Source organism: Euprymna scolopes, chromosome 32 (genome assembly GCF_053919585.1).
Source record: "Euprymna scolopes isolate OS-2025 chromosome 32, ASM5391958v1, whole genome shotgun sequence".
In the NCBI taxonomy this organism is placed as follows: Eukaryota; Metazoa; Mollusca; class Cephalopoda; order Sepiida; family Sepiolidae; genus Euprymna; species Euprymna scolopes.
This window is the reverse complement of record NC_136513.1, coordinates 14329695-14353796: the sequence shown is the minus strand read 5'-3', so window position 1 is coordinate 14353796 and position 24102 is coordinate 14329695. Positions and strand designations below refer to the sequence as shown.

Sequence of the window (24102 nt, the reverse complement as noted above, 5' to 3'; positions counted from 1 at the left end):
CTACAGAAAATGGACTGTGAATGATGAAAGTATGATAGTTTATGAAAAGGAAGAGATTGTAAAAGATAGGTTTTGATACTGAAAAACATTACGTTTAGCAAAATCTGATGAAAGTAAAGCGAATTTTCGCGAAATATATATTTTATATGAATTAGTTTCAATTCGTAGCCAAGAGTGAGCAACAAAATGGTGTTTCCTTAAAAAGAGAAAATTTTATATATATAATAATATGAATATACAAGAAATAAATGTCACCATAGTCAATAAAAGTTACTTTTCTGGTAGACAAGTCCATTGGTTAGTATTTTTATGTAGTTTGTAAATAAATCTTTTCTTTAATGCACGAACCGGTTTTAAAAAAATCAAAATGGCAGCGACTTTGAAATCGAGAGACCCGTTTTACATTTGAAGGGGGGCACCTGAACATTTTGTGTTAACAATTTAAGAGAGTTCCGTTAACGTAAGGAATATTTATAAACATATTTCAATGTTTTCTGTTATTTTGTGCTTGAAGAATATTCGATTATGGCATGTGTAGTTTATATAAAAATTCATTTAAGTAGTTATCTCTTCAAATTTCGTTTTAATTTCGGTTCACTGAAATTATTTCAAGTAAAGAGCATTAAAAACTATTTCAAAACAAAAAAAAACACGAAATGAACTTTTACTGACTATGGTAACATTTATTTCTTGTATATTTTTTCGGGTAGTAGTGTGTTATCTTTTCTGCTAAACACTCTTACTAAATGATATCGACGGAATATCGAAAAACAAAGAAACAAAAACAGTTGAAAAATAATGAAGCTTTACTTACATAAGTAAAATAATCCGAAACAGCAAAATGGGATATTAAAACAAAAAAAAAACGTAATTGTTTAATTGTTTAAAGCAGAGAATCGATATAAACATGAATAAGAAGAAAATGCCGCCGTTTTCAAGAAGAACAGCTTCGTTTCAGTTTTACAGTATTGAACGGCGTTGTATTAGTCCGTCGAATTCAGGGTTGTACTATCGTAATGTAAAAACAAGCAGAAAGGGGTGTAATCGACTGAATTCCTTCTAGTACACTGACAAAAAAGCGTAAACAGATATATAAAAAAAATAATTCATGTAAATGTTTTTAAAAAGACACGTAATCATGTGAGCATGATTTGTCCTTCTTTTGGCACGATAACGTCCTTATTTTTTTATTATTTATCTCTTTATCTATTTTCGAAAGAGTGTAACGTGCGAGTGGAGAAGGAAAAACACAGAGTTATGCAATATTTGTGTCGAGACTTGTCTGAAGTTCCGATTTTAACTTTTATAAGGTGACTTTATTCGATACAATATGATTCAACTCAAAATAAATAAAAACGTATGTGAATGAAGATTAAAGTTAAGGTGCTATTTTGGACCGTCTCTATTAAAAAAAACTTGTTAAACTTTGTGACATATTTACATTCTATGGAGGTCAGGCGCGAACGAACCCCCAATGATTTTATCATACCATATTTCTTCAAACTGAAACATAATTATCAAAGTATACTTACGCAATAAGATATGAAAAGTCTTTGTTAAAATGTGTGCCATATTTCAATGTAGAATAGGCAGGAACCAGACCTCGACATTTTATTATACCATCCGTATTGCATTTTGAATATACTTATTAAAGTATTCTCATGTGCATCTATATCAAACACACTTGTAAACGTTATTTTTTCATTTTTTTCCATCCTTTGGGAGCCAGGCACGAACGCAGAACCCACAATTTTTATGAACCACCGTTCTGTCAGATCAAACATACCCATTCCTGATCCTCGATACATCTTCTATCATTATATGCAATCAGTTTTTTTTTAAAATAGACAACCACATAGGATCCTATTCGTTATCAGACACAAAGATACACCCACACAGACGTTAAGCTTTATATTATATATATATATATATGTATATATATATATATATATATATATATATATATATATATATATATATATATATATATATCGTAACATGGTATTTATACTTTGAAACCTAATACATTCTTTTATTTCCACTCTCTAATAATTTGCGCAATTTTATATACAGAGTACCTGTAAGGTTTACAATAATTATTAAACAATAGTTATCATTAGTGTTGCTATTATTAATTATTTTAGGGTGTGTACGTATGTATTTCCTCTCAAAAGAAAGCTAAATGTGGCAGAACGTTATTTTAAAATTGGGGGAAATCCATCTCTCAGAATGGAGCACGTTGAACTACGCATAAAATAAAATATCCCTAGTATATAAGAATTTCCCTCTCTAAATAATTGCAAATTAACTTGAGCGTAGCATTAAACAGATACTACAATCCTATTATTGTTATAAAACTTGATCAAATAGTGCATGTATATGTGATTTCAACCATGTTATTTAGAATATGCCCTTAGTTATGAGCAGACAGATCTATAACAGATTGACCCCTGAGTTAAGTAAACTTTGCATTCGAAATTTCATGTATATTCCAGAGTTTTCCAAAAAGATTCCCGAGTTCAACAAGAGACATCTGAAAACTATTAGAGCTTTCATAAACTAAAAGGTTGGGCGAATGGCACTCGAGATAAGCAAAGTAATTATTATGATACAACTAATACGGGTAACGATTATTTACTTCAAAGTTTTCCAGAACTTAGCAAGGCAGCGTACAGAAAGAACTAGTGGGATAGATACCAATGAAAATCTCTACTGGAACAGATTAAAGTTTACTGTGTTTTCTTTCAATCTTCGTTCTTCAAAGTAGGTGAAGTATTTTGTGGTAACTGCGCATTATATTAATAGTATTAACATTATTATTAATACTATTACTATTATTATTACTATTAATACTTTTACTATTAATATTGCTATTAATATTACTAAACGGCATAATCATAAGCAAGACCAAAGAAAACTCTTAATATTTTGGAAATAAAGTGAAAACCTTTCTGGAATACTCTAATAACAAAACGTTTTTTCTCTATTTGTAAATAATGTATATATATATATATATATATATATATATATATATATATATATATATATATATATATATATATATATATATATATATATATATACAGCTATGATCATATTTATTGGCACGGTAAAATAAAAGTTACATTTTGTCTAATAAATTCTAAAAAAGGGATTAAATTAAAGAAAATAACAAAGTATATTATGTATTTTTAACTGGCCTTTCCGATGCAGCAATCGGATTTTAGAAAAAATAAATAACAAAGGAACAACAAACATAATTGCAAAAAACCCTAGTTCAAAATTATTGGCACGATTTATTTAATAATCAATTGTATAGCCCTTGGCCTTGATTACCTCCCTCAGTCGCTTTTCATAGTTTACAACCAAGTTGTTGCACTCTTCAGTAGTAATTTTAGCCCACTCTTCCTGACAATAATCCTCCAATTGAATAAGATTCTGAGGCTTCCTTTGCATTACCCTCAATTTTAATGTTCTCCATAAATTTTCAATTGGATTAAGGTCTGGGCTTTGTGATGGCCACTCCAAAACATTAATATGATTGTCCTCAAGCCATTTCTTAGTCAGTTTAGCCGAATGCTTTGGGTCATTATCTTGCATGAACCACCAACGACGACCAAGTGAGAGCTCTTTAGCAGAGTCTTTCAGGTTTTCATCCAATATTTTAACATAATCTTCCTTTTTTATGCTACCTGTGACCTTAACAAGTCGCCCTGGTCCAGAGGCAGCAAAGGATCCCCAAAACATCAAACTGCCTCCACCGTGCTTCACTGTGGGTATGGTGTTCTTAGGCAGGAAAGCTTCGCCAGATTTTCTGTAAATATAAGACACTTTATTATGGCCACATAACTCTATTTTCGTTTCGTCAGTCCATAGAACACGTTTCCAGAATGCAACATCTTTATCAATATGACGTTTTGCAAAGGCTAGCCTTGCTTTCAGGTGCATAGGCTTCAATAAGGGTGTCTTTCTCGGACGACATGCTTTTAAACCAGCTCTCTTCAAAAATCTACCAACTGTATGTCGAGATACATTCACTCCAGAGGTGCTCTGTTCATCAACAATCTCCCCAACAGAGATCCTTGGGTTTTGTTTTACTTGTCGAACAATTTTCCGTTCATCTCTTGGGGAAAGAATCCCTTTTCTCCCTCTACCCTCTAAACTCATAACGTGGCCTTGCGATTTGAACTTGTTTATTATGGCTCTACCAGTGGATTTGGGAAGGTTTAGCTTCTTTGAAATCTTATCATAGCCCTTCCCATTGGTATGGCATGCTACAACAAGCTTCCTGACGTCTTCGCTGTGTTCCTTAGTTTTAACCATGGCGATTGAAAATTATAATTTAGTCACTTATAATAGTTTAAATAAATCGCTATCTAAAAATTATCTGAAAAAAATATTCACTGAATTAGCATTAAACAAGCATAATATGGCTATAAAAAAGTTCAGTAAGCACGTAAACCGGAAATTGATTGATATTATACTGATACTAAAAGAAAAACAAAGCCGTGCCAATAATTTTGAACAAGGGTTTTTTGCAATTATGTTTGTTGTTCCTTTGTTATTTATTTTTTCTAAAATCCGATTGCTGCATCGGAAAGGCTAGTTAAAAATACATAATACACTTTGTTATTTTCTTTAATTTAATCCCTTTTTTAGAATTTATTAGACAAAATTTAACTTTTATTTTACCGTGCCAATAAATATGATCATCACTGTATATATATATATATATATATATATATATATATATATATATATATATATATATATACAGTGATGATCATATATATATATATATATATATATATGCGTGTGTGTGTATGTGGGTATGCGTTTGTGCGTGTGTGCTTATTTATTTATACAGAGATGTACAGTTTAAAAACACTTGAATCGAAATGTTTGGATCTGATGTTATTGATGGCTAACATCCAATAAGGAAAAAATCCGTTTTTCTATTAGATGGTCATATTTGATAAAAAGTAACAAAAATTAAATGAGAATTAACTCAGATATGGTCCAATTTTGAAATAATATTCTCAAAGTCGTAACTTTGTAAAGCGCTCATAAAATGATATTTTAGCAATTTATTCGGATGTATTATCTGACGATAATCAAAAATGGGAGAAGACAGAAATTGTCTTTCGGCGGAAGAAGGAAATGTTATATTGAAAAAGTGTCTGTTTGACAATTTGATAATAATCTGACTTATGCCCTTTTTCTTGTTCATTGTCCCACTTTTGCATTTCCTGTTTACTTATTTTTCTTTTCTTTTGTTATGATATTGTTTATTGAAGTTACTTGATTCAATTGATATGTAGTTTGCTTGAAGCTTTGTGTGGGATAGGTATGTAAAAGAGATTTAGAAGGCTGTCACAATGCGAGGAATGAATTGTAGTCGCTGTTTGTAAGAGGAGACGAGCACATGTGCCGATTGACAAATCTATAAGTACATATATATACATATATTTTTATTTTTTTATATATATTTTTATTCAGTTGTATGGTAAAATGTCTTACTTGTAATGCTTGTAATTCATCCGACGTTTTCGATTATTAATTTCGGGAAAAAATTTTCCTTTTCAAATGATGTGCGTAACAGGTCGCAGCCCTTCATCCAGCATGCTTTGAATCGACCTGTTACGCACACCATTTGAAAAGGGAAAATGTTTTCGAAATTAATAATCGAATACGTCGGATGAATTACTGTGGAAACTTTCTCCACTGAAAGGTAGAGGTTAACAAGGATTTTGCAACAATGGTTTGTTGCGACCTGTGACTAGGTAAAAATTGTAGAACCTTGTCGGTCTGGTAATAAGGGTAACGATTCAATTTCCTTCAGCTCCAATCCCAAACTGAAATCACCACCAAAATTCAGTTCACTCCATCCCTCTTATAATCCAGTTAGCCAATCAAATAAGTTAAACATAACAACTAACAATATAAAAAGAGTCATCACCCACACAAAAGGTTTTTGCTGCCACTCTTCCTGAGAGTCGCAGGTAAGAGCTTCAAGTTTTCTCAACACCCTTCCACTCAACAGAAAAATAAATCAATTGTTATTGATTTTGTAAAGCCTTTTCAATATACATATTCCTCATTCTTGATCTCCAGAGCAGTGGTGACAAACCCAATCCTTTTCATCTGGCGGAGCTGCACTGATCCCAACGCATCTAAAATTGAACCAGTTATCACATTGATCACAGCAGATCATAACCGATCCGTCATCAGGTTTATTACATCCGGGACAAATCCAAACCTGCTCACTCTCCTGTACTAAAGTGGGTTCCTCAAAACTGGTTTCTGACCAAGAAATTCCTTCTATGGACTCCCAGTCATCATAACAAGGTTCCGGACCATCCTCTTGTGGTTCATATTCCGCATGTAGTTCTAGCGCATATAGATGTTTAAGGGAATATGTTTTCACACTCCCATCTCGCCGTCGTATCTGTGCCGATCGTACCATACCATCGTCTCCCGGAAACAATTCTTCTACTCTCCCCAGTGCCCAGAAGGGTCGAGACTTGTTTGGGAATTTTATCGTCACAATATCTCCAGGTCGTACCTTATTAGATATAGTTGGATAACGATCTTGTTTACGTTCTCGAAGAGAGAGTAAGTAATCCTCGGTCTCATATCCGTTTAAAATTCCTTGAGCAGCTCATCCCGGTTCTTCAAAGATTCCAACAATATCCGTCTGGACGGCAGTTCCCTTCATTAATTGGTTGAATCTCCATTCTAAGAAGAAGTCCAGGGTTTTGATCTGGGCGCAGGAAGTGATTGGGCGTAATTACCTCCAGTCCAGAGTCATTCGACTCACATAGGTTAGCGGTCTATTGTTCACTGCTCGTTGGACATCTGAAATGGCTGTCAACAGCTCAGATTGACTGTAAATAGACCTTCCAACAGTTTTATAGAGGCATTCCTTTAATGTTTTAATCATGCGTTCCCAAACTCCTCCATACCAAGCCGAATGAAGAGGGATCTTAACATGCTTTATATTATACTGCCCAAATTTTTCATCAAATTCGGAAGAAGTTAGGGCCTGATTTAGTAAACTAACTCCAGCAAGAAATGACTTTGCATTGTCACTATGTATGTGAGAAGGCAAGCACCACATGTTTGAAAACCCGATGAAGGCCAGTATAAATGTGTGCACTGTCATGCCCTCAACCAGTTCTAAATGCACCGCTCTGATTTCCAAGCACGTAAATATGAGAATATAAACTTTAGATTGAAGATTTTGGTTTTGAAGCCACAGGTGTCCCGTATAATCTATCCCTGTATGTAAGAATGGCCTTACCAGATTTCCTCTATGTTTAGGCATGTCTGTCATCTTAGGATACGGAAAATGTATCGAGTTGCTTTTCTGACAAATAAAGCAGTCCTTCAATATTCCATTCACAGACTGTCTGCCTTGAGGTATCCAAAATCCTGACATCCTGATTCTACTAAGTGTAGCCGGCACACCCAAGTGTTTAGCCCTCTCATGCTGATCCTTCACAATTAGATTAGTCAATGGATGATTCTTCCCGAGCAATACAGGGTTTAAAACCTCATATTGCACAGTAATTTTTTTTTATCCTGCCTCTGGAGCGGACGACACCAGACTTGTCCAGAAATAGGTTTAACTGACTCACAAGGTTTGGAATCTGTTTATCACGAGGTGCATGTAAGAATTTCAATTCAAGGGGAAATGCCTGTTGTTGCATTGTCTTGAACAAGTAGTCAGCAGCAGCCTGTTTACAGCCCAGTTCCTTGCCTCTTGCTTTGGATATAAATTCGAAGACTCTGGAGACCACACGTAGAAGTTTGTTAAAACACGAAAATCTGTCAAAGGCGATGATAGGCTGAGACCAGTTCTCATTACAGGTGTACAACAGGTTCGTACGAACTATTTGCTGGTTGTCTGCACTAAGACAATCCAAAGTACTATCAGGCCAACAGACAGTTCCACCAGACAACCAGTTTGGTCCAGCACTCCAAAAAGAGAAATTTTCCTTAAATTTAGCTGCTGTCAGTCCCCTAGTCATTAGATCCGCAGGGTTCTGATTGGAAGGCACATATTTATACCTGATAGCAAGGTTGTAAATTGCAAGTATCACTTCTTCCATCTGTGTAACATCCTTGAGGCGATTCTTCGTGAAAATGTTTTTATGGGTCGTCTGCTTGGACATTAGCCAAGTGAGTACAATTTGGGCATCTACAGCCAAATACAAACTTCCAAATTTCCTTCCTTGGTAGGCTCGTAAGATATTACTAAGACATTTATTTGCCAAAAAACTGCCAATAGTTTCAGCGTTGGCAAGGTTTTAGCTTTTAATGGTGCCACATTTGCTTTAGCAAAAATCAGAGAAAGTATACCTCCCTGAACTGCATATACAGAAAACCCATATGCCTTTTTTGAGGCATCTGTGAATATGTACAGATCCGCAACAGTATCGCTATCAAGTACCTGTCTTCTAAACGATAACGAATGAAGCGCCGACAAATCACTAGCTAGTAATCTCCACCTTTCCTGTATTTCCTTTGGAATGGGATCATCCCTATCAATATTAGCCTTCCACATTTCTCCCACCAATACGCGACTTTGAATGGTGACTGGGAGACATAAAGACAATTGGTCAAATACACTGGATGCAGCTGATAGTATTTGACGTTTTGTTGCTAAGTTGGGGTCACATGTTCGCTGGACTAGGCTGATGGCGTCCGACTCTGGGTCATATCTGTAACCCAGAACCTTTTCCCATGGACAACTGTGAGTTGTCAAAGTCTCATCCTTCCTCATCAATTCCTGTAGCTTTGGGCAATTGGTGTTACATGATCGAAGATCAAATCCTCCTTTCTTCAATCTTTCCTTTATTTCATGATATAGTTTTCTCAACACACCTTCCGAATTATTCGTACTGACCAGATTGTCAACATAAAAATTTGAATTCAACAGTTTGGTGCAATCATCAGCTGGAAATCTAGACGCATGATACTTCAATATGCAGTTCAATATAAAAGGGCTTGCGTTAAAGCCGAAGATGATGGTCGTATAACAGTAACATACCAGAGGATCATCCCGTTTTAGAAAGAAGCAAAACTTATTTCTATCAGACTGTTTTGATAATCTAATCATCAGAAATGCCTTCCTGGTGTCGCCCAATAATGTATATCTATTAGTCCAAAAGAGTAGAGTTAGATTTAACATGTTTCCGGTTAAATTTACCCCTGGGTATGCAGCCTCGTTTAAGGATACTCCTTCCTTGACCTTCAATGAACAGTTAAAGACTGGCCGCATTTTAGTAGTTGCTATGCTCTCAAATTTAAAGACTGGTCGATGAGGGATCCAAATATGTTTATGGAACTGTTTAGGTGAACAATGAAAGGGTTCTATTATGCCATCTGCCTCTTGTTCGGCAAAAACCTCTAAATATTCTTCATAGAGGCCCTTTATTTCCAGAGTGTGTACCACCCTATCCAACACCTTGAGGGCTACTTGGTGATTAGAGCGCACCTGAGCTAATTTATCAGTGTGCCACGGTAACTGCACCCAGTACCGTCCGTCCTTAAACTCTATATTTCTCATAAACTCCTCTACCTTCTGGGCATCATAGTCGGACAAGGTGTCATTTTCTGATAGCCCCAAAGACTCCACACTGTAAATCCACTCCAGACCTCTTTCTACAGTACTGTCCTCCAAAGTTTCTTTATAGGGGTTCGAATAAGAAAAACACACGTCAAGAACACTATTAACAATGGAGGTCGGACACTTAACAATTCTCATGACTTCTCCATAAACTGGAACCTTGTATTGGATCGTTTTTATCTGATGGGGAACATGAAATTCCTGGGATTCCCAAAAGGTATCACTCCTTGTTGGGAAAGCCAAGCTTTCCCATTAATGCATTTTATCATTTGTAGGGGTTCCATAAATTGTAACAGATCTACCCCTATTAGCCCTTCCAAAGTTATATTGTCATTTCTTCCTAAATCTGTATCCAGGGTGTAATCCAATTTCGTAAGGTTCTCGACCACATTCGGCAAATTCTCCACTGTATGCATGATGTCTAATTCCTTGTCAATAAGGATAGGTAGCTGCCGCTTTACCCCTGGCGTCAACTCCACTGTTGTGGTAAGTCGCTGAAAATTGCAGGTTTTCCTTCCTAGAAATGTCACAATCTCAAGGTTTACCTCCGAGACAGATCTTGGGGCACAAGCCAAATCCTGCAAAATTCTTCCACTAAAGTACGAATTTTGACTGCCCGTGTCTATCAAACATCGCAGCTTCAAAGCTTTGTTCCCTCTTTGTAGTACGATGGGAGTAATCGGCAAAATACACTTCTGCTCACCCAAACCGGTATTGATACATTCATTTGTTGATGTATACGGCATAGGGCACATGATTGTGGTATGGTACTGGACTGAACATCGCTCACAATTGCCATTAGGGCTTCTTTTACAGGGACACGAATCACTGAAATGATTGTTACTTGTGCACCTATAACATAGTCCGAGTTCTCGACAACGACGCCATCTTTGAGGAAATGTAAGGTATTCTTCACAAACTTGAGTGGAATGACCACCATCCCTCAAACAAAGGTTGCAGGTGGTATGCCTCTCCTTGATATGGAATTTTCCAATGTTGGTGTTGTTGTCTCCGGTTTTCTGTCTGGATGAATGTATCTACGAGAGCTACCATAATCCAAATCTCTCTGGTTTGCTTCAGGGAGTGCAGCCTTCCAGGATTTTAAGATCCTGATGCCCGTATCTAAAATAGAAGTTAAAGATGGATGTGGTGCCCCTACAGACCTCACTAATTCTTCCTTAAGACGGTTGGGCAGTCTTTGGAACAGTATATGAGCCGCTAATGCCCCCCGCCTGAATTTCTTTCCATAAATCCATATCCCAACATAGAGTCCAACTCCGACAACTCGTATTTAACCTGAGACAAATAGTTCTTAAGGTATTCGATATCATACCTGCCTCGGGTGGTCAGTTTGAATAGGCTAGAGAATATCTCCTCTCTAATGCCCTCTTCATCCCAATAATTATCCTTAAGAATTTTTATCGCGGCATCATAATTATTGGATGTCTCCTCAAGATGATGTATTAACCGAAACGGACGTCCCGTAACACAAGTCTTGAGGTAGGTTAATTTTTCTCTCCTTGATTTTAATCCCGAAGTGCAATAGTCAAACCTAGTGAGAAAATCTCTCAATGCAAATTTGTTCTCTAAGTCCAGGCCATCAAAACTAGGGCATTTGACCTTAGGCCTAAACATAGAGGTGTGAACTTGAGATGGCTGCATTACATTTGGGAGCATGAAGGGAGGAGAATCATCGTTTTGAACCTTTGCGGTTAAGTTTTGTAAATCTTGTTTCACCTCCTCTTTGAATTCGATAAGGTCATAAGCATGCGGTGCCACCCTATCTCTAGGAAGGAATTTAACCAAGTTTTCCTGAATTGGTCCACTTTAGAAAGCCACTCGTTTATGTTGTCTGTGGTGTTCTTCAAGGCACATGCATCCACTGCGACTCTTTTCTTTAATTTTTCTAATGTGTATCCGATAATGTTTTTATATCTTTCCTCCGTATCCAAAAGGGCGTCAAGAAGGTTATCCGTTTTTTCTTGCATTCCTAAGGAATCCTCAAGGGAAGACATTTGTTCCGCGGCCATAATAAAAAATAACAAAAGAAGAAAAGGGGAAGAAAACAATGCACAATGTCTGCAGATCAATGTTGCAACGTGTGGAAACTTTCTCCACTGAAAGGTCGAGGTTAACAAGGATTTTGCAACAATGGTTTGTTGCGACCTGTGACTAGGTTAAAATTGTAGAACCTTGTCGGTCTGGTAATAAGGGTAACGATTCAATTTCCTTCAGCTCCAATCCCAAACTGAAATCACCACCAAAATTCAGTTCACTCCATCCCTCGTATAATCCAGTTAGCCAATCAAATAAGTTAAACGTAACAACTACCAATATACAAAGAGTCATCACCCACACAAAAAGGTTTTTACTGCCACTCTTCCTGAGAGTCGCAGGTAAGTGCTTCAAGTTTTCTCAACATTACAAGCATTACAAGTAAGACATTTTACCATACAACTGAATAAATATATATATAAAAAAATAAAAATATATGCATATATATATATATATATATTTATATACATATATATGTACTTATAGATTTGTAAATCGCCACTTGTTCTCGTCTCCTCTTACCAACGACGACTATAATTCATTCCTCGCATTGTGACAGCCTTCTAAATCTCTTTTACATACATACAACGTCTAGAACCAAATAAAATAAAACACATAAATACTAACTGTGATAATAGTATAAGTGTTAGTGGTATCATAAACATAATTAAACTACCAAAAATAAACACAGAAAAATGTTTAGCTTTCTAATACTTTCAAAAGAGTGAATGTACACTTTTAATGTTTTAAACTTCTCTCCTTACCTTTAGCGTTATGTTCTGAACGTTGCGATTTATGTAATTTCCGTCCTTAGATCTATAAGATACACATTTTTGGGTGTTTAATATTCAATCTCCCGTACGGGACTGCACTCAAAATATACTTCTTAATTATATTAGTAATCTATTGGGTCAAAGTAGACGGAACATGAGCACGCTAACTCCGGATTAAATAAACGTTCTTGTTCGAAATCAGAATTCGATAGAGATTTCTCAAGTTCTCCAGTTACACATTATACATCGATTGGAACATTGTAAAAACAACACTCAAGATAGAAAAGAAATCTGAGGAATCCAAATTTTACAAATATGCACCCAATAATATGAGTAACACCATTTCATATAATTTAATATGTATTTTTCAGTTAACAAAAAACATGTCAATATCTTTGAAAATAGTCAACAATTTATTAAAACTAATGCTTATTTAATCAATCTTATATAAAAATCACTATATATCGGTTTATCTGTCGCTCTTTCTGTCTGTCCGTACGTATGTCTGCCTGTCTGTGTGTCACTATGTTTCGAAACACTATCTATTCGAAACTAGAAATCGCAGAGCAGTGCGAGGGGCCTACAATTATTGGATCATTTAATGGGTCGTGTTTTAATAGTTTTTTTTCGCCGGTTAAAATGGTTTTAAAAGGGTCAAAAATAGGGGAAAACAAAACATCGTCATTCTTTTTATACATTTATCTTAGTTAATTTTTAATTATCAAATTTTGTCCAGTTCATATGCGTGTCAGTTTGATACACTGGTAATATCACTTGATTTTAATGCTACAGTTTCGGTTTTTATTCTAACTGATGACACCAAAAATACTTTTCTTTTTACTTTTGAAATAACAAACTCATAAAAACATTTAAGACATTTGGACCAATTATAATATCATATTTTAGCGCATTAAATGCGAGACGACCATCCCCATCCCGTTAATATACCTTAATTACTTTTGTAAAGTTTTAAAAATGTATTAATATATTATCGTTTGTAAAAGTATACATATTTTGCAGTACATTTTAAAAGTAATTGTGCAACTATCGTCTATATGAACGTAACTCTCACAGAAAAGAAAAAAACATTTGATGTTATTACATAGCTGATGTAAAGGATATAAAACCGTTACTATACCAACTAGTGTTTATTTAATCATTTCTCGAAAGGATGTGCCTTATTTGGTTTACATCTACTTTATAGAAGACTACCCTGCGAAATGCGCATACGTATGCGTCTACATAAAGTGGATAGCGTTTTTTGCAATGCTAATCGATTATGTATTTCGGAGACTCGAAATCGCTTGTCTAAAGGGACCACAATAAACCACAGTGTCATACATCTTACCTCGTAAACACACAGATATGAATGCACTAAACCATTTTATTTATATTTATAGAGAATATACATATATACAAATACGTTTAAAAGAAACAGGATAAAAATATAATGTCAGAGAATTTACAACAGGAACTGAAGTGCACTCTATTGGGTAGATCCAGTTTGTCTACTTTATAGGCGACAGTATTTTAAGGAATTATCTCATTCTAACCCTGTTACTCATTTTGATTTGCGCATAGCAATGTGTCTACATAGCGTTCTTGAGTTTTTTTTTTAATATTAAGCGAATATGTATCGTTGAGACTCAAGGTCGCTTAGCTTAGGTGATCCATCAAAAACCGATTCATCATATATCTTTCCTTGTATGAACACGAGTATAAATGCAATAAGAGAGTTTACTTATATGTATAGGGAATACTCCTACACAGACGCACACACACACAAACACACACACACACGCACACACACACACACATATATATATATATATAACATCAACATAAGATTGTTTAAATAAATCATCATTTTTAAGGAGAATAAACGAGGGATATTGTAAAAGTGACGCGTTATGAAGTGCCGAGGATATAATACTAAGAATAACTTGGATATGATTCGATCATGCAAGTTTCATGCAGTGAAACTGTGTAGGTATGAAACACCTTTTGTTGCATATTCTGACAGATTCTTTAATCGAAAGACATATATATTATATATATATATACATATATTTTTCTTTATTCTAAACACACACACACACACACATATATATATATATATATATATATATATATATATATATATATATATATAGCTACGCTCTTTGTGTACAAAAATCGAGCGGAAGCATTTGGCGATGTAAAACATCGTTGATTCACTTCGAACACAGCAGCAGTTGTATAGCGCAATCGTGAGAAGTCTTAACTGCCATTTGGGCGGTCAGGTTCGATCATGTTTGGGGCAGTTGCCTGTCGAGCCGCACTGATAAGATGTGAAACAGCGAAACAGCACTGTATGTGAATTATATATGTATATATATATATATATATATATATATATATATATATATTCGAAATATATCAGCTTGTGGAATACATCATTATAGTGTAAATAATTTAGTTTAAAGTTTAAAAATGCTTAAAAGGCTTGCTTTCTAACTCAATAACAGAAACAAAAATAGATTCCTGACGTATGCATTTAATGTGCAGATAAAGCATGTTTACGTCAAATAACGTGTAATTCTATGGCTGACTGGGATATTTTCCGTACATTCATATCTGATTTACCTCTGCACCCCATGTTTAAAAAAGGATGTGTCCTCTATAGTATCAGATCTGACCGAATGGTTAATTGTAGGCATAGACCAATTCATACCATCTAAAAAATTCAAACAAAAACCTAACAGCCAGCCATTGTTCTCCCCAGAATGTGCTGCTGCTATCGCGCACAGAAATCACTTTTTCCATAGCTAACAACGTAATAGATACACTGAGACTTAAACTGCTTTCAGGTCTGCAAGCAACCACTGTAAAAGAGTAATAAAAAATGCAAGAGAGCTATTTACCCAGTCTGTAAAATCCAAGGTAGCTGATCAGCGGCTTGGATCCCACCAGTTTTGGAAAATAACAAATAGGATCCTGAACAGAAGTGTGCGTTCTATCCCAACCATTATCAATGGACCAGAGGTCATCTCGTCAGCGTCAGACATGGTCAAACTATTTGCAAAGAACTTTGCAGCTAATTCTACCCCATGCGACGAAGGCCACCAACTCCCCATATTTCCTCCTATAACACAGAACAAGCTAGGTAACATACAAATATCCGTGCATGAGGTCGCCAAGCTAATAAAGAACCTAGATTCCAGTAAAGCAACTGGCCTTGATGGCATCCCAATTATAGAGTTAAAAAGCTTCAACCAGAACTTGCTCCCATACTTACGAAACTATTCAAGCGCTGTCTTAAGGAGAAGTGCTTTCCGACTCCCTGGAAGACCTCATCAGTTTGCCCTGTATTTAAGAAATCAGGTGATAAGTCATCTACCCTTCAATACAGACCTATAAGTCCCCTGTGTGTTATGAGTAAGTTGCTGGAATCCATATTAAATAGAGAAATAGTCAACCACCTCAGCAGGAATAACCTTCTTAGTGACACACAATATGGTGTCCGCTCTTCAAGATCTACCGCAGATGTGCTGACGGTTATATCCCAAAGGGTTAGTGAATCTCTTGACAAAGGCTTCCTTTCTAGGGCAATTACTCTTGACATATCAAAGGTCTTCGACAAGGTATGGCATAAGGGTATACTTCACAAGATTTCCAGCTACGGTATAACTGGAAATGTTTTCTCAATCATTAAATCTTTTCTCTCCAAAAGGCTCATAAGAGTAGTGATAGATGGACAAAAATCGGAGGCCTGCAATATAAATGCTGGAGTCCCTCAGGGGTCAATCCTGGGCCCAACTCTCTTCCTGATCTACATCAATGACCTCTTTAAACACATACTTAAATCATTCGTTGACATCTATGCTAATGAGACGACCATCTACGGCAACACATCAAAGGCTGTAAATGACAAAGTTCTCTCTGATTCTCTCTCCTCTGATCTCGAGCGCGTGGTTCAGTGGGGGAAGATGTGGCTAGTTACCTTTAATGCATCCAAAACCAAACTCCTATCCTTACATCATCAACGCTCTGATCCCCAGCTGGCTCAATTGTGATGGATGGCTCTCGTCTGGGTGAGGCCCCGTGTTTTGACAAGCTTCTAGGTTTGACCTTTACTCCTGATCTGAAATGGAACACGTACATCAAGTATGTTGCCAAGGTCACTGGAAAGATGGTGGGATCCTTCTACCGCTCCAGAAGATATCTCACTACTGATGCAATTCTCTATCTATATAAAAGCCAAGTACGTCCAAGGATGGAATTCTGTTGCCATATCTGGGCAGGAGCTGCTAAAATAAGCCTATCCTGCCTTGACAGAGTACAAAATAGACTTCGTGGCTTAGTGAGGAATGCGTTTTTCTCTACCCTGCAACCTCTCTCCAACAGAAGAGACGTTGCGAGCCTATCCTTGTTTCATCGTTATTTCCATGGCAGATGCTCGTCTGAACTCCTATCTCTGGTCCCCCCTCGCCAATCATTCACGAAAGACACCCGTCTAGCTGAATCCACTGTGAAAAATTTCCCCCACTCTATATCTGTGCCTAAATCAAAACGTGGATTCCATGAACAAAGCTTCTTTCTTAGAACTGCACGCCTTTGGAACTCTGTTCCGTCTGCCTGTTTCCCACCGGACTACAACTTGCATGTCTTCAAGTCCAATGTTAACAAATTCCTAATTAACCGCCCCCTTAAGTAAACACTTAATCAAATCTCCACACTAAGGTAATGCACTTGCAATAACCCTTATCCATGAGTGGCTTCCGGGCCTTGATAAGTGGTGATCACTGTGTAAAAAAAAAATTGGAAAATAAACAATGAAAATGCCAATTACATTTTAATATATATACACCAAAATCGATATTCACGTAATGTCCAAATAAAACAACGTAAGCCTTAATAAATATTTACTATTTATATAAACCAATGTAAATATATAATGAAATAATGATATCAAATTTGCATATAAAACTATGTCAATGTGAATTCGCATTTAATGTGCATATAACTCAATTTAAAAAAATTATAGTTTATGTGTATAAAACAATATAACGTGAATAAAGATTTATAATGCATATAAAACCTTGTAGCGTTAGATAAGCACTTAATGCGCATTTGGAAAATGTAAATATGATTAAACATTGATTGTGCATGTGTAAACTTACACGTAATTTTAAATGTATTGGTCATACAAAACATTGTAAAAATTAACATGGAATTAATGTGCAGGCAGATGTGAATTTGCACTTTACGTGCAATTTAAATTTTCCGATGTGAATTAAAATTAACATGCATATGAAGTATGTTCTTTTATAAAATAACAATTAAAATATGAATAAAAAGTTTAAATGTGAATTAGCATGTACTCTCTGTATACATTTATTTTAATGTTTATGAATATATAGTGTGCATATTAAAAATAGCACTTATAATAAATATAAAAAGTGCTTGTAAAAATGTAAATGTGAAAAAATATTACATATACATAATATAGAAAAGGTAAAAGTTTATAAAAAATTTATTTGCACTTAAATAATTTAAATTTCTGTGAAAAGATATGTATGAATAAACCATGTCTTTTATGTAAAAACTTTAATATGCATGTAAAAACATTAATATGCATATAAGAATATAAATATGCATATAAAAACAATAATGGTGTTGAAACTCGACTGACACATGGAAATAAATAACGACAACACAAAAGTAAAATTAAATGGTTATATTGAGTGCAAGGAAGTGCATACAATATTTACATCGGACCCATTGGTATAGACATCGGGAGAGCTTCCTGGGAGATGGTATTGATGTAGTTTCTCTGAGACTTTCGTTGTGACACTTATTTCGTCGCTCCCGTGTTTACGGTCCCAACCGTGTTTATATAGTTGCCATTCAAGGATGCTGATTAGGGGGGGGCTGCTGTGAATAGAAAAACACGTAAATGTTATTTTCTTCGGCATAAAAATGCAACTGTGAATAGATGTTTACTGTGTATATTAAACGATGCAAATATGATTAATTATGTAATGCACGTAAAAAGTTATGTGAATTAAAAATTAGTGCTTAATGTAGATTGTATACACTGTATACGCGAATTTCATTAAATGCGTATTAAAAAACAATGTAAATCTGAATTTCATTAAAAGTGACCTTTAAACAATGTTAATGTAAATTACATAAAATATGCATAAAAACAATGAAAATGTACATGCATAGTTTATGGGTCTGTGAAACAACGTACTGTGCATATAAACCTATCTAAATGTGAATAAAAATTATTTTTCATATGAAAAAATTATTTTTCATATGAAAAAATTATTTTTCATATGATAAAAATATTTTTCATATGAAAAAAATGCAAATATAAAATAACAATAAATGTGGATAGAAAACACTGTAAATTTGAATCTGCATTTAGATATCAAGTAATGTAAATGTGTATTATCATTTTATGTTTATATAAAACAATGTTATCGTGAATTAACATTGTATGCGTATGTAATACAATGGGAATCATTAGCTTTAAAATAATATAAATGTAAATAAATGTGGTATGTGCATATAAAAATATGAAGCTGAATTAAAATTTAAAAGTAATATGAATACAAAGTAAATATGAATAACTACTTTATGGTCATCTAAGACAATGTACGTAATAGTAAAACTTAAATGTACATATAAAATAATGTAATATTCATTGAACTTAATGTGCGTATAGAAAAATGTAAATTCGGAGAAATATTTAATGTGTATTAAACAATGTAAATGTGAATTAGAATTTTATGTTCATATTAAAAAATATTCATATATTGTAAAATGAAAAATGCATATAAAACAACGAAAATGCACAAGCAACATTTAATGTGCTTATTAATATTTACAATGTTCACATTGAATGTGCTGAAAAACAAAGTATTTGTTCTTAATATATCAATTAAGCAACGTAAATGTGAACTAATGTTTAATTTGAAATTTAAACAATGTTAATGTAAATTAGCATTTGATTTGCATATTAAACAATTTAAATGCTAATGTGCATTTAATCTGCATATGGAAACAAAGTAATTCGGAATTTGAATTTAATGTGCATAAAATCCGTAAATGTGAATAAATATTAAATGTGCATATAAATTAAATATGACTTAAATGTTAATGCGCATATAAAAATATGTGTGTGAATAAAAATTAAATGGGCGTATGAACACTGTGATTAAACATCAATTTAGGGCCGATTTTTTTAATTTACAAATATATAAATGTATGTATGTATGTTTGCATGTCTGCCTTAAACTTTCGATAGAGGCGATGGATTTTACCAAGATCAGCATTGTTTTATAGTTCGATCTTTCATGCGACAAATTTGGCTAAAAGCATCAATATCTTCCCCTTTAACTAGGCATTTTTCTACAGGGGGGGGGTCGCATTTTCAACGATATTTTTGAAAGTTATCCTCTCCTTTAAATTGTCTAGCCTGAATTTGAAAAAAAAAATGCTTCCGGTTTGGCGGTGGCGTAACCGCATAAACGTGATGTTTTACCCCGTTCTTTTCTTCCTTTGCGGTACGGGGTTGAGCCTGCCTTCCTACTACCACTTTTTTTTGCTCAACATACATATCAAAACACCCGGGCAACGCCGGGCGTCCATGCTAGTATATAAATATATATATATATATATATATATATATATATATATATATATATATATATTTGTGCTTTATCAGAATTACTGTGCATATAACGCGTTGCAAATGTGAATTAAAAATTAATGTTAATATTAAACAATGTAAAAATAAATAAGCATTACATATGTCCACAATATTTATACTTATCAAAATACCATGTTATTAAATTTTATGTGATACAATATTTCTCCAACACAGACGGCTTGATTATAAAATCTCCTTCTGCGGCTCTTCCTCTCTGATATTAAAAAGCAGAAGTAAAATATACGGATAAAAGTCATCTTGCTTAACGCACTACCTAATTCATGTAGACATACTCTCAATTTTTAGCCCTTTACATCCAGTTCTACACATCTAATTTGGTTCTTACCTGAGTTCAAACAAAGTTGGATGTAGCACCTATAATGTGTTATATTATATACTGCTGCGTATTTCTAAGTGACTTTGACGATTATAATAATGATCACTGTTATTCGAAATATAAATGTTTCAATGTAAAAAATACCCAAAGGAAAATATAGGATATGAAAACAAAATATTTTGAGGGGGATTGCAGTTTGGGGAAAGAATGTAAGTAAAATTATGTATCAGTAATTTCAGTTTGCTCAAATATTTTTGGAGGTGTATGTTGGGGAAAAAAGTGGTAGACGGACGGCAGGCTCGAATCCGTAATGTGAAGAAGGAAATGAACGGGGAAAAACTTGGCTTCGTTGATGCCACAGCTAACTTCAAACCGGGAGTGAGGTAGGTTTAATATAAAGGCTACGTAATCGAGAGGAGGGGATGGCTTTCTAAAATATCGGCGAGAAAAGCGATCTCCGTCCTGTAGAAAAGTGTCCAGTTGAGGGTGAAGATATTAATGTTTTTAGCCAATTCTTCGGTATTTTTCATGAGTAGTCGAGCTTCAGACGAATTTGGTAGAGTTTCCAAAAATTAAATCATTGAACTTTGGCCCTTTTCAGCCAAATTTGTGGCCGCAAACGAATTACAAATCTTAGTACACTGTATATTATATTTCGAGTCTGTAGACTGAGAATTGGCAAAGTTATTGTATAGGGAAATGTACACCGACACACAGACACAGACACATACTGACACATTCACTTTTATAGATATATAGACTTTCTATTACCATTAGCACGCCGCGCGATGTTGCGCACTCTAAAAGTACGCTTATATTTTAATTTATGCAGGTTTCGGATGTATTTTTCTGGAGACAATTCTTTACTGATTATTTGAGTGTATCATAGTAATAGTAGAAATTTCAAAAGTACAAGGGAACCATGGCTGAGATGCCCTGATCTTGAATTACAACAATCAAATACATTTTCCATCGTCATTCGCTATAATATTATAATACTATCATTTCCCGGGGAGAGTAATTGGTTGAGGAAAATCCTAAGAACGACACTAGTTCGCCGGGTGTATAAAAGATACCCTACGATACGCAAATGGAAACATCAACACAACGGGTCGATATGTCGTCGGCTATAACTGGCTGGCATGGGTCGCTTCTTAATTGCATCGTTACAGACATCTTCCTTATAGAAAATAGCGAGCAAATGCATTTTTACATAAAAAGATATCATTTATTTAACATTTAATAAGTGGAAAGCATATACAATCGAACCAATGCGTGCACACCAAACTATTATATCCCGCGCGTACGCAGGCGTCAACTATATTAAAACAATAGAATTATATTTCGTATCTCATGCTCTCTTATTTAATTGAAAGAGAGAAAAAGGAAATGAAAGGGTAAAATAGAGAAATAGAGAGAAGGGGCGAGAGCGAGAAAGACAGATAAAGTTGTTTAATCGCTCACATATTGTTTTTCAAATTATAGTGTCAACATAACTTTCATTGTGAACTCGATTCATAAACATCTGCCAATATTCGTGTGGAGAGTTTTAACCTTTGTTTGACTTCACACAAGTGCACAACAAGTAAGACATAAGGTTTATTTTGTAGAAACACCAGAATCCTTCAAAAGGGTCGCTGTTCATTGTGATGCAATATAAGCTAATACATCATGCATATAACAGCTGTGCAACTTAAAGATAATAACGTATATGTGTATATTTGTTCAGATGTACAGCACACATATTAATACTGCAACATTTTTATTTTGCAATTTTGACTGCTCTAAGCTAAAGTCAACGACTAAAACCTACATCGAATTTGATAATTTGCATAGCACCCGTTTAGGACACACAGCGATAACCTCAATATTATATTAATGGAGTAACCGTGATACCATGCAGTAATGATTCCTGAAAAGATGAACCATAAGTGCATGTAGGTATTTAATAATTATTATAGAAAAATATTATGTGAGCACTTTAGGAAAAATGTTTCTGATCGGTGACCACTTAACAGTTGAAATTAAGTCGGTATATTTTACCCGCATGCGAAGATCATGATAAAATAATAATTAGATCAACTGACAGATGTGAATAATTAAAAATAAATGTTTAAATTTAAACGATAATTATTGCGGCTGTGTGGATTTCGTCCTTGCTAACTGAAGTCAAAGATGGCTTCATTGTTCAGATGGATTGTTCAGTACACACACACACACACACACACACACACACGCGCGCGCACACACACACACACACACACACACACACATATATATATATATATAGAGAGAGAGAGTATCTGGATAATGCTAAGCTCAAAAATTAAAAAAATTATCATTGGAGTTTATACAACATGGTATATAATACTAATAATAATGATAATAATAATGAAAATTAATTATTATTAACAGTGTTATTATCATTAGTAGTAGTAGTAGTAGTAGTTGACAAGTTGTAGTGGTAGCGGTAGTAGTATTGTTTCCATTATTATAATATTATTATTATTGTTTTATTTTTACCGCTATCATTTTTATTATTATTATTATTATTATTATTATTATTATTATTATTATTATTTTATTGTTGTTGTTGTTGTTGCTATTATTATTACTACCCCCTTCATTGCTATTATAACCGTTACTATTATCATCATTTTCATTGTTATTACCGTTACCTTTGGGATTACTTCTATCACAGCTATCCGTAATATGATTGTTATTTTTTTTAATTTGTTTTATTATTATTATTATTATTATTATTATTATTACTATTATTATATTTATCGGTATTATCATTCTCATCTCTATAATTACCCTATTATTATTTGTATCATTACCACTTTTATAAGTAGTAAATGTCTACTTACTCTTCCACCTTCCCAACTCTATATATCCTTAAACGTTTTTCATCAGATTAAAAACACCCATAGACATGGCCATCCTATCCTCCGACCGCACCTCTTATAAAAACACTTCATACATCATAACAGAAGAAAATTAAAAATATTGCCGCATATAACCTAATCAATAGTATAACCTTGCGTGTAACCCCCCCCCCAAAGAAAAAGGTGTAGGCGATTTTATAACCGCTATTTTCCGTTAGGTTGCACCTCTCAAAAAATACCACTCCATAGATAATATACACCCCACAAACTGTTAAAATAAAATTACCGGGCAACCACAATATACACCCAATTCAACCCTAAATCATATACCCATTACACTCAACACTATGTTAAAGACCATATGCATTTTTATATATCATGCTATATATAACATGCTTCTACTTTATTTATTTAGAATTCATTAAAGCTTTCCCCAACATTCTATGGTTCAACTTAATTTTTTTCGCTCCTAATGAACCCTACGCAAGACGCCGCATCTCCTCTATACTACCTAGCACCTTCTCTAATCTTCTGATGAGTCCCTTCTATCCCCCCAATGTTGCGTGTATTCCATTATTCAATAAATGATCCATTATATATTTACGAATATATTGTTGTCTTTCTTCATTCCATACCCTTGTTGTTATATATATATATATATATATATATATATATATATATATATATATATATATATATATACACTACATGGG

At 34.4% G+C, this 24102-nt stretch overlaps 1 protein-coding gene across 1 annotated transcript; it reads right to left on the bottom strand.

Moving 5' to 3' along the window:
- Positions 1–8203: 8203 nt before the first annotated feature.
- LOC145256091 (uncharacterized) lies at positions 8204–9772 on the bottom strand. The gene has a single exon (XM_080114674.1). The coding sequence runs from the start codon at positions 9770–9772 to the stop codon at positions 8204–8206; it is 1569 nt and encodes a 522-aa protein (XP_079970800.1).
- Between the last annotated feature and the right edge of the window lie 14330 nt (positions 9773–24102).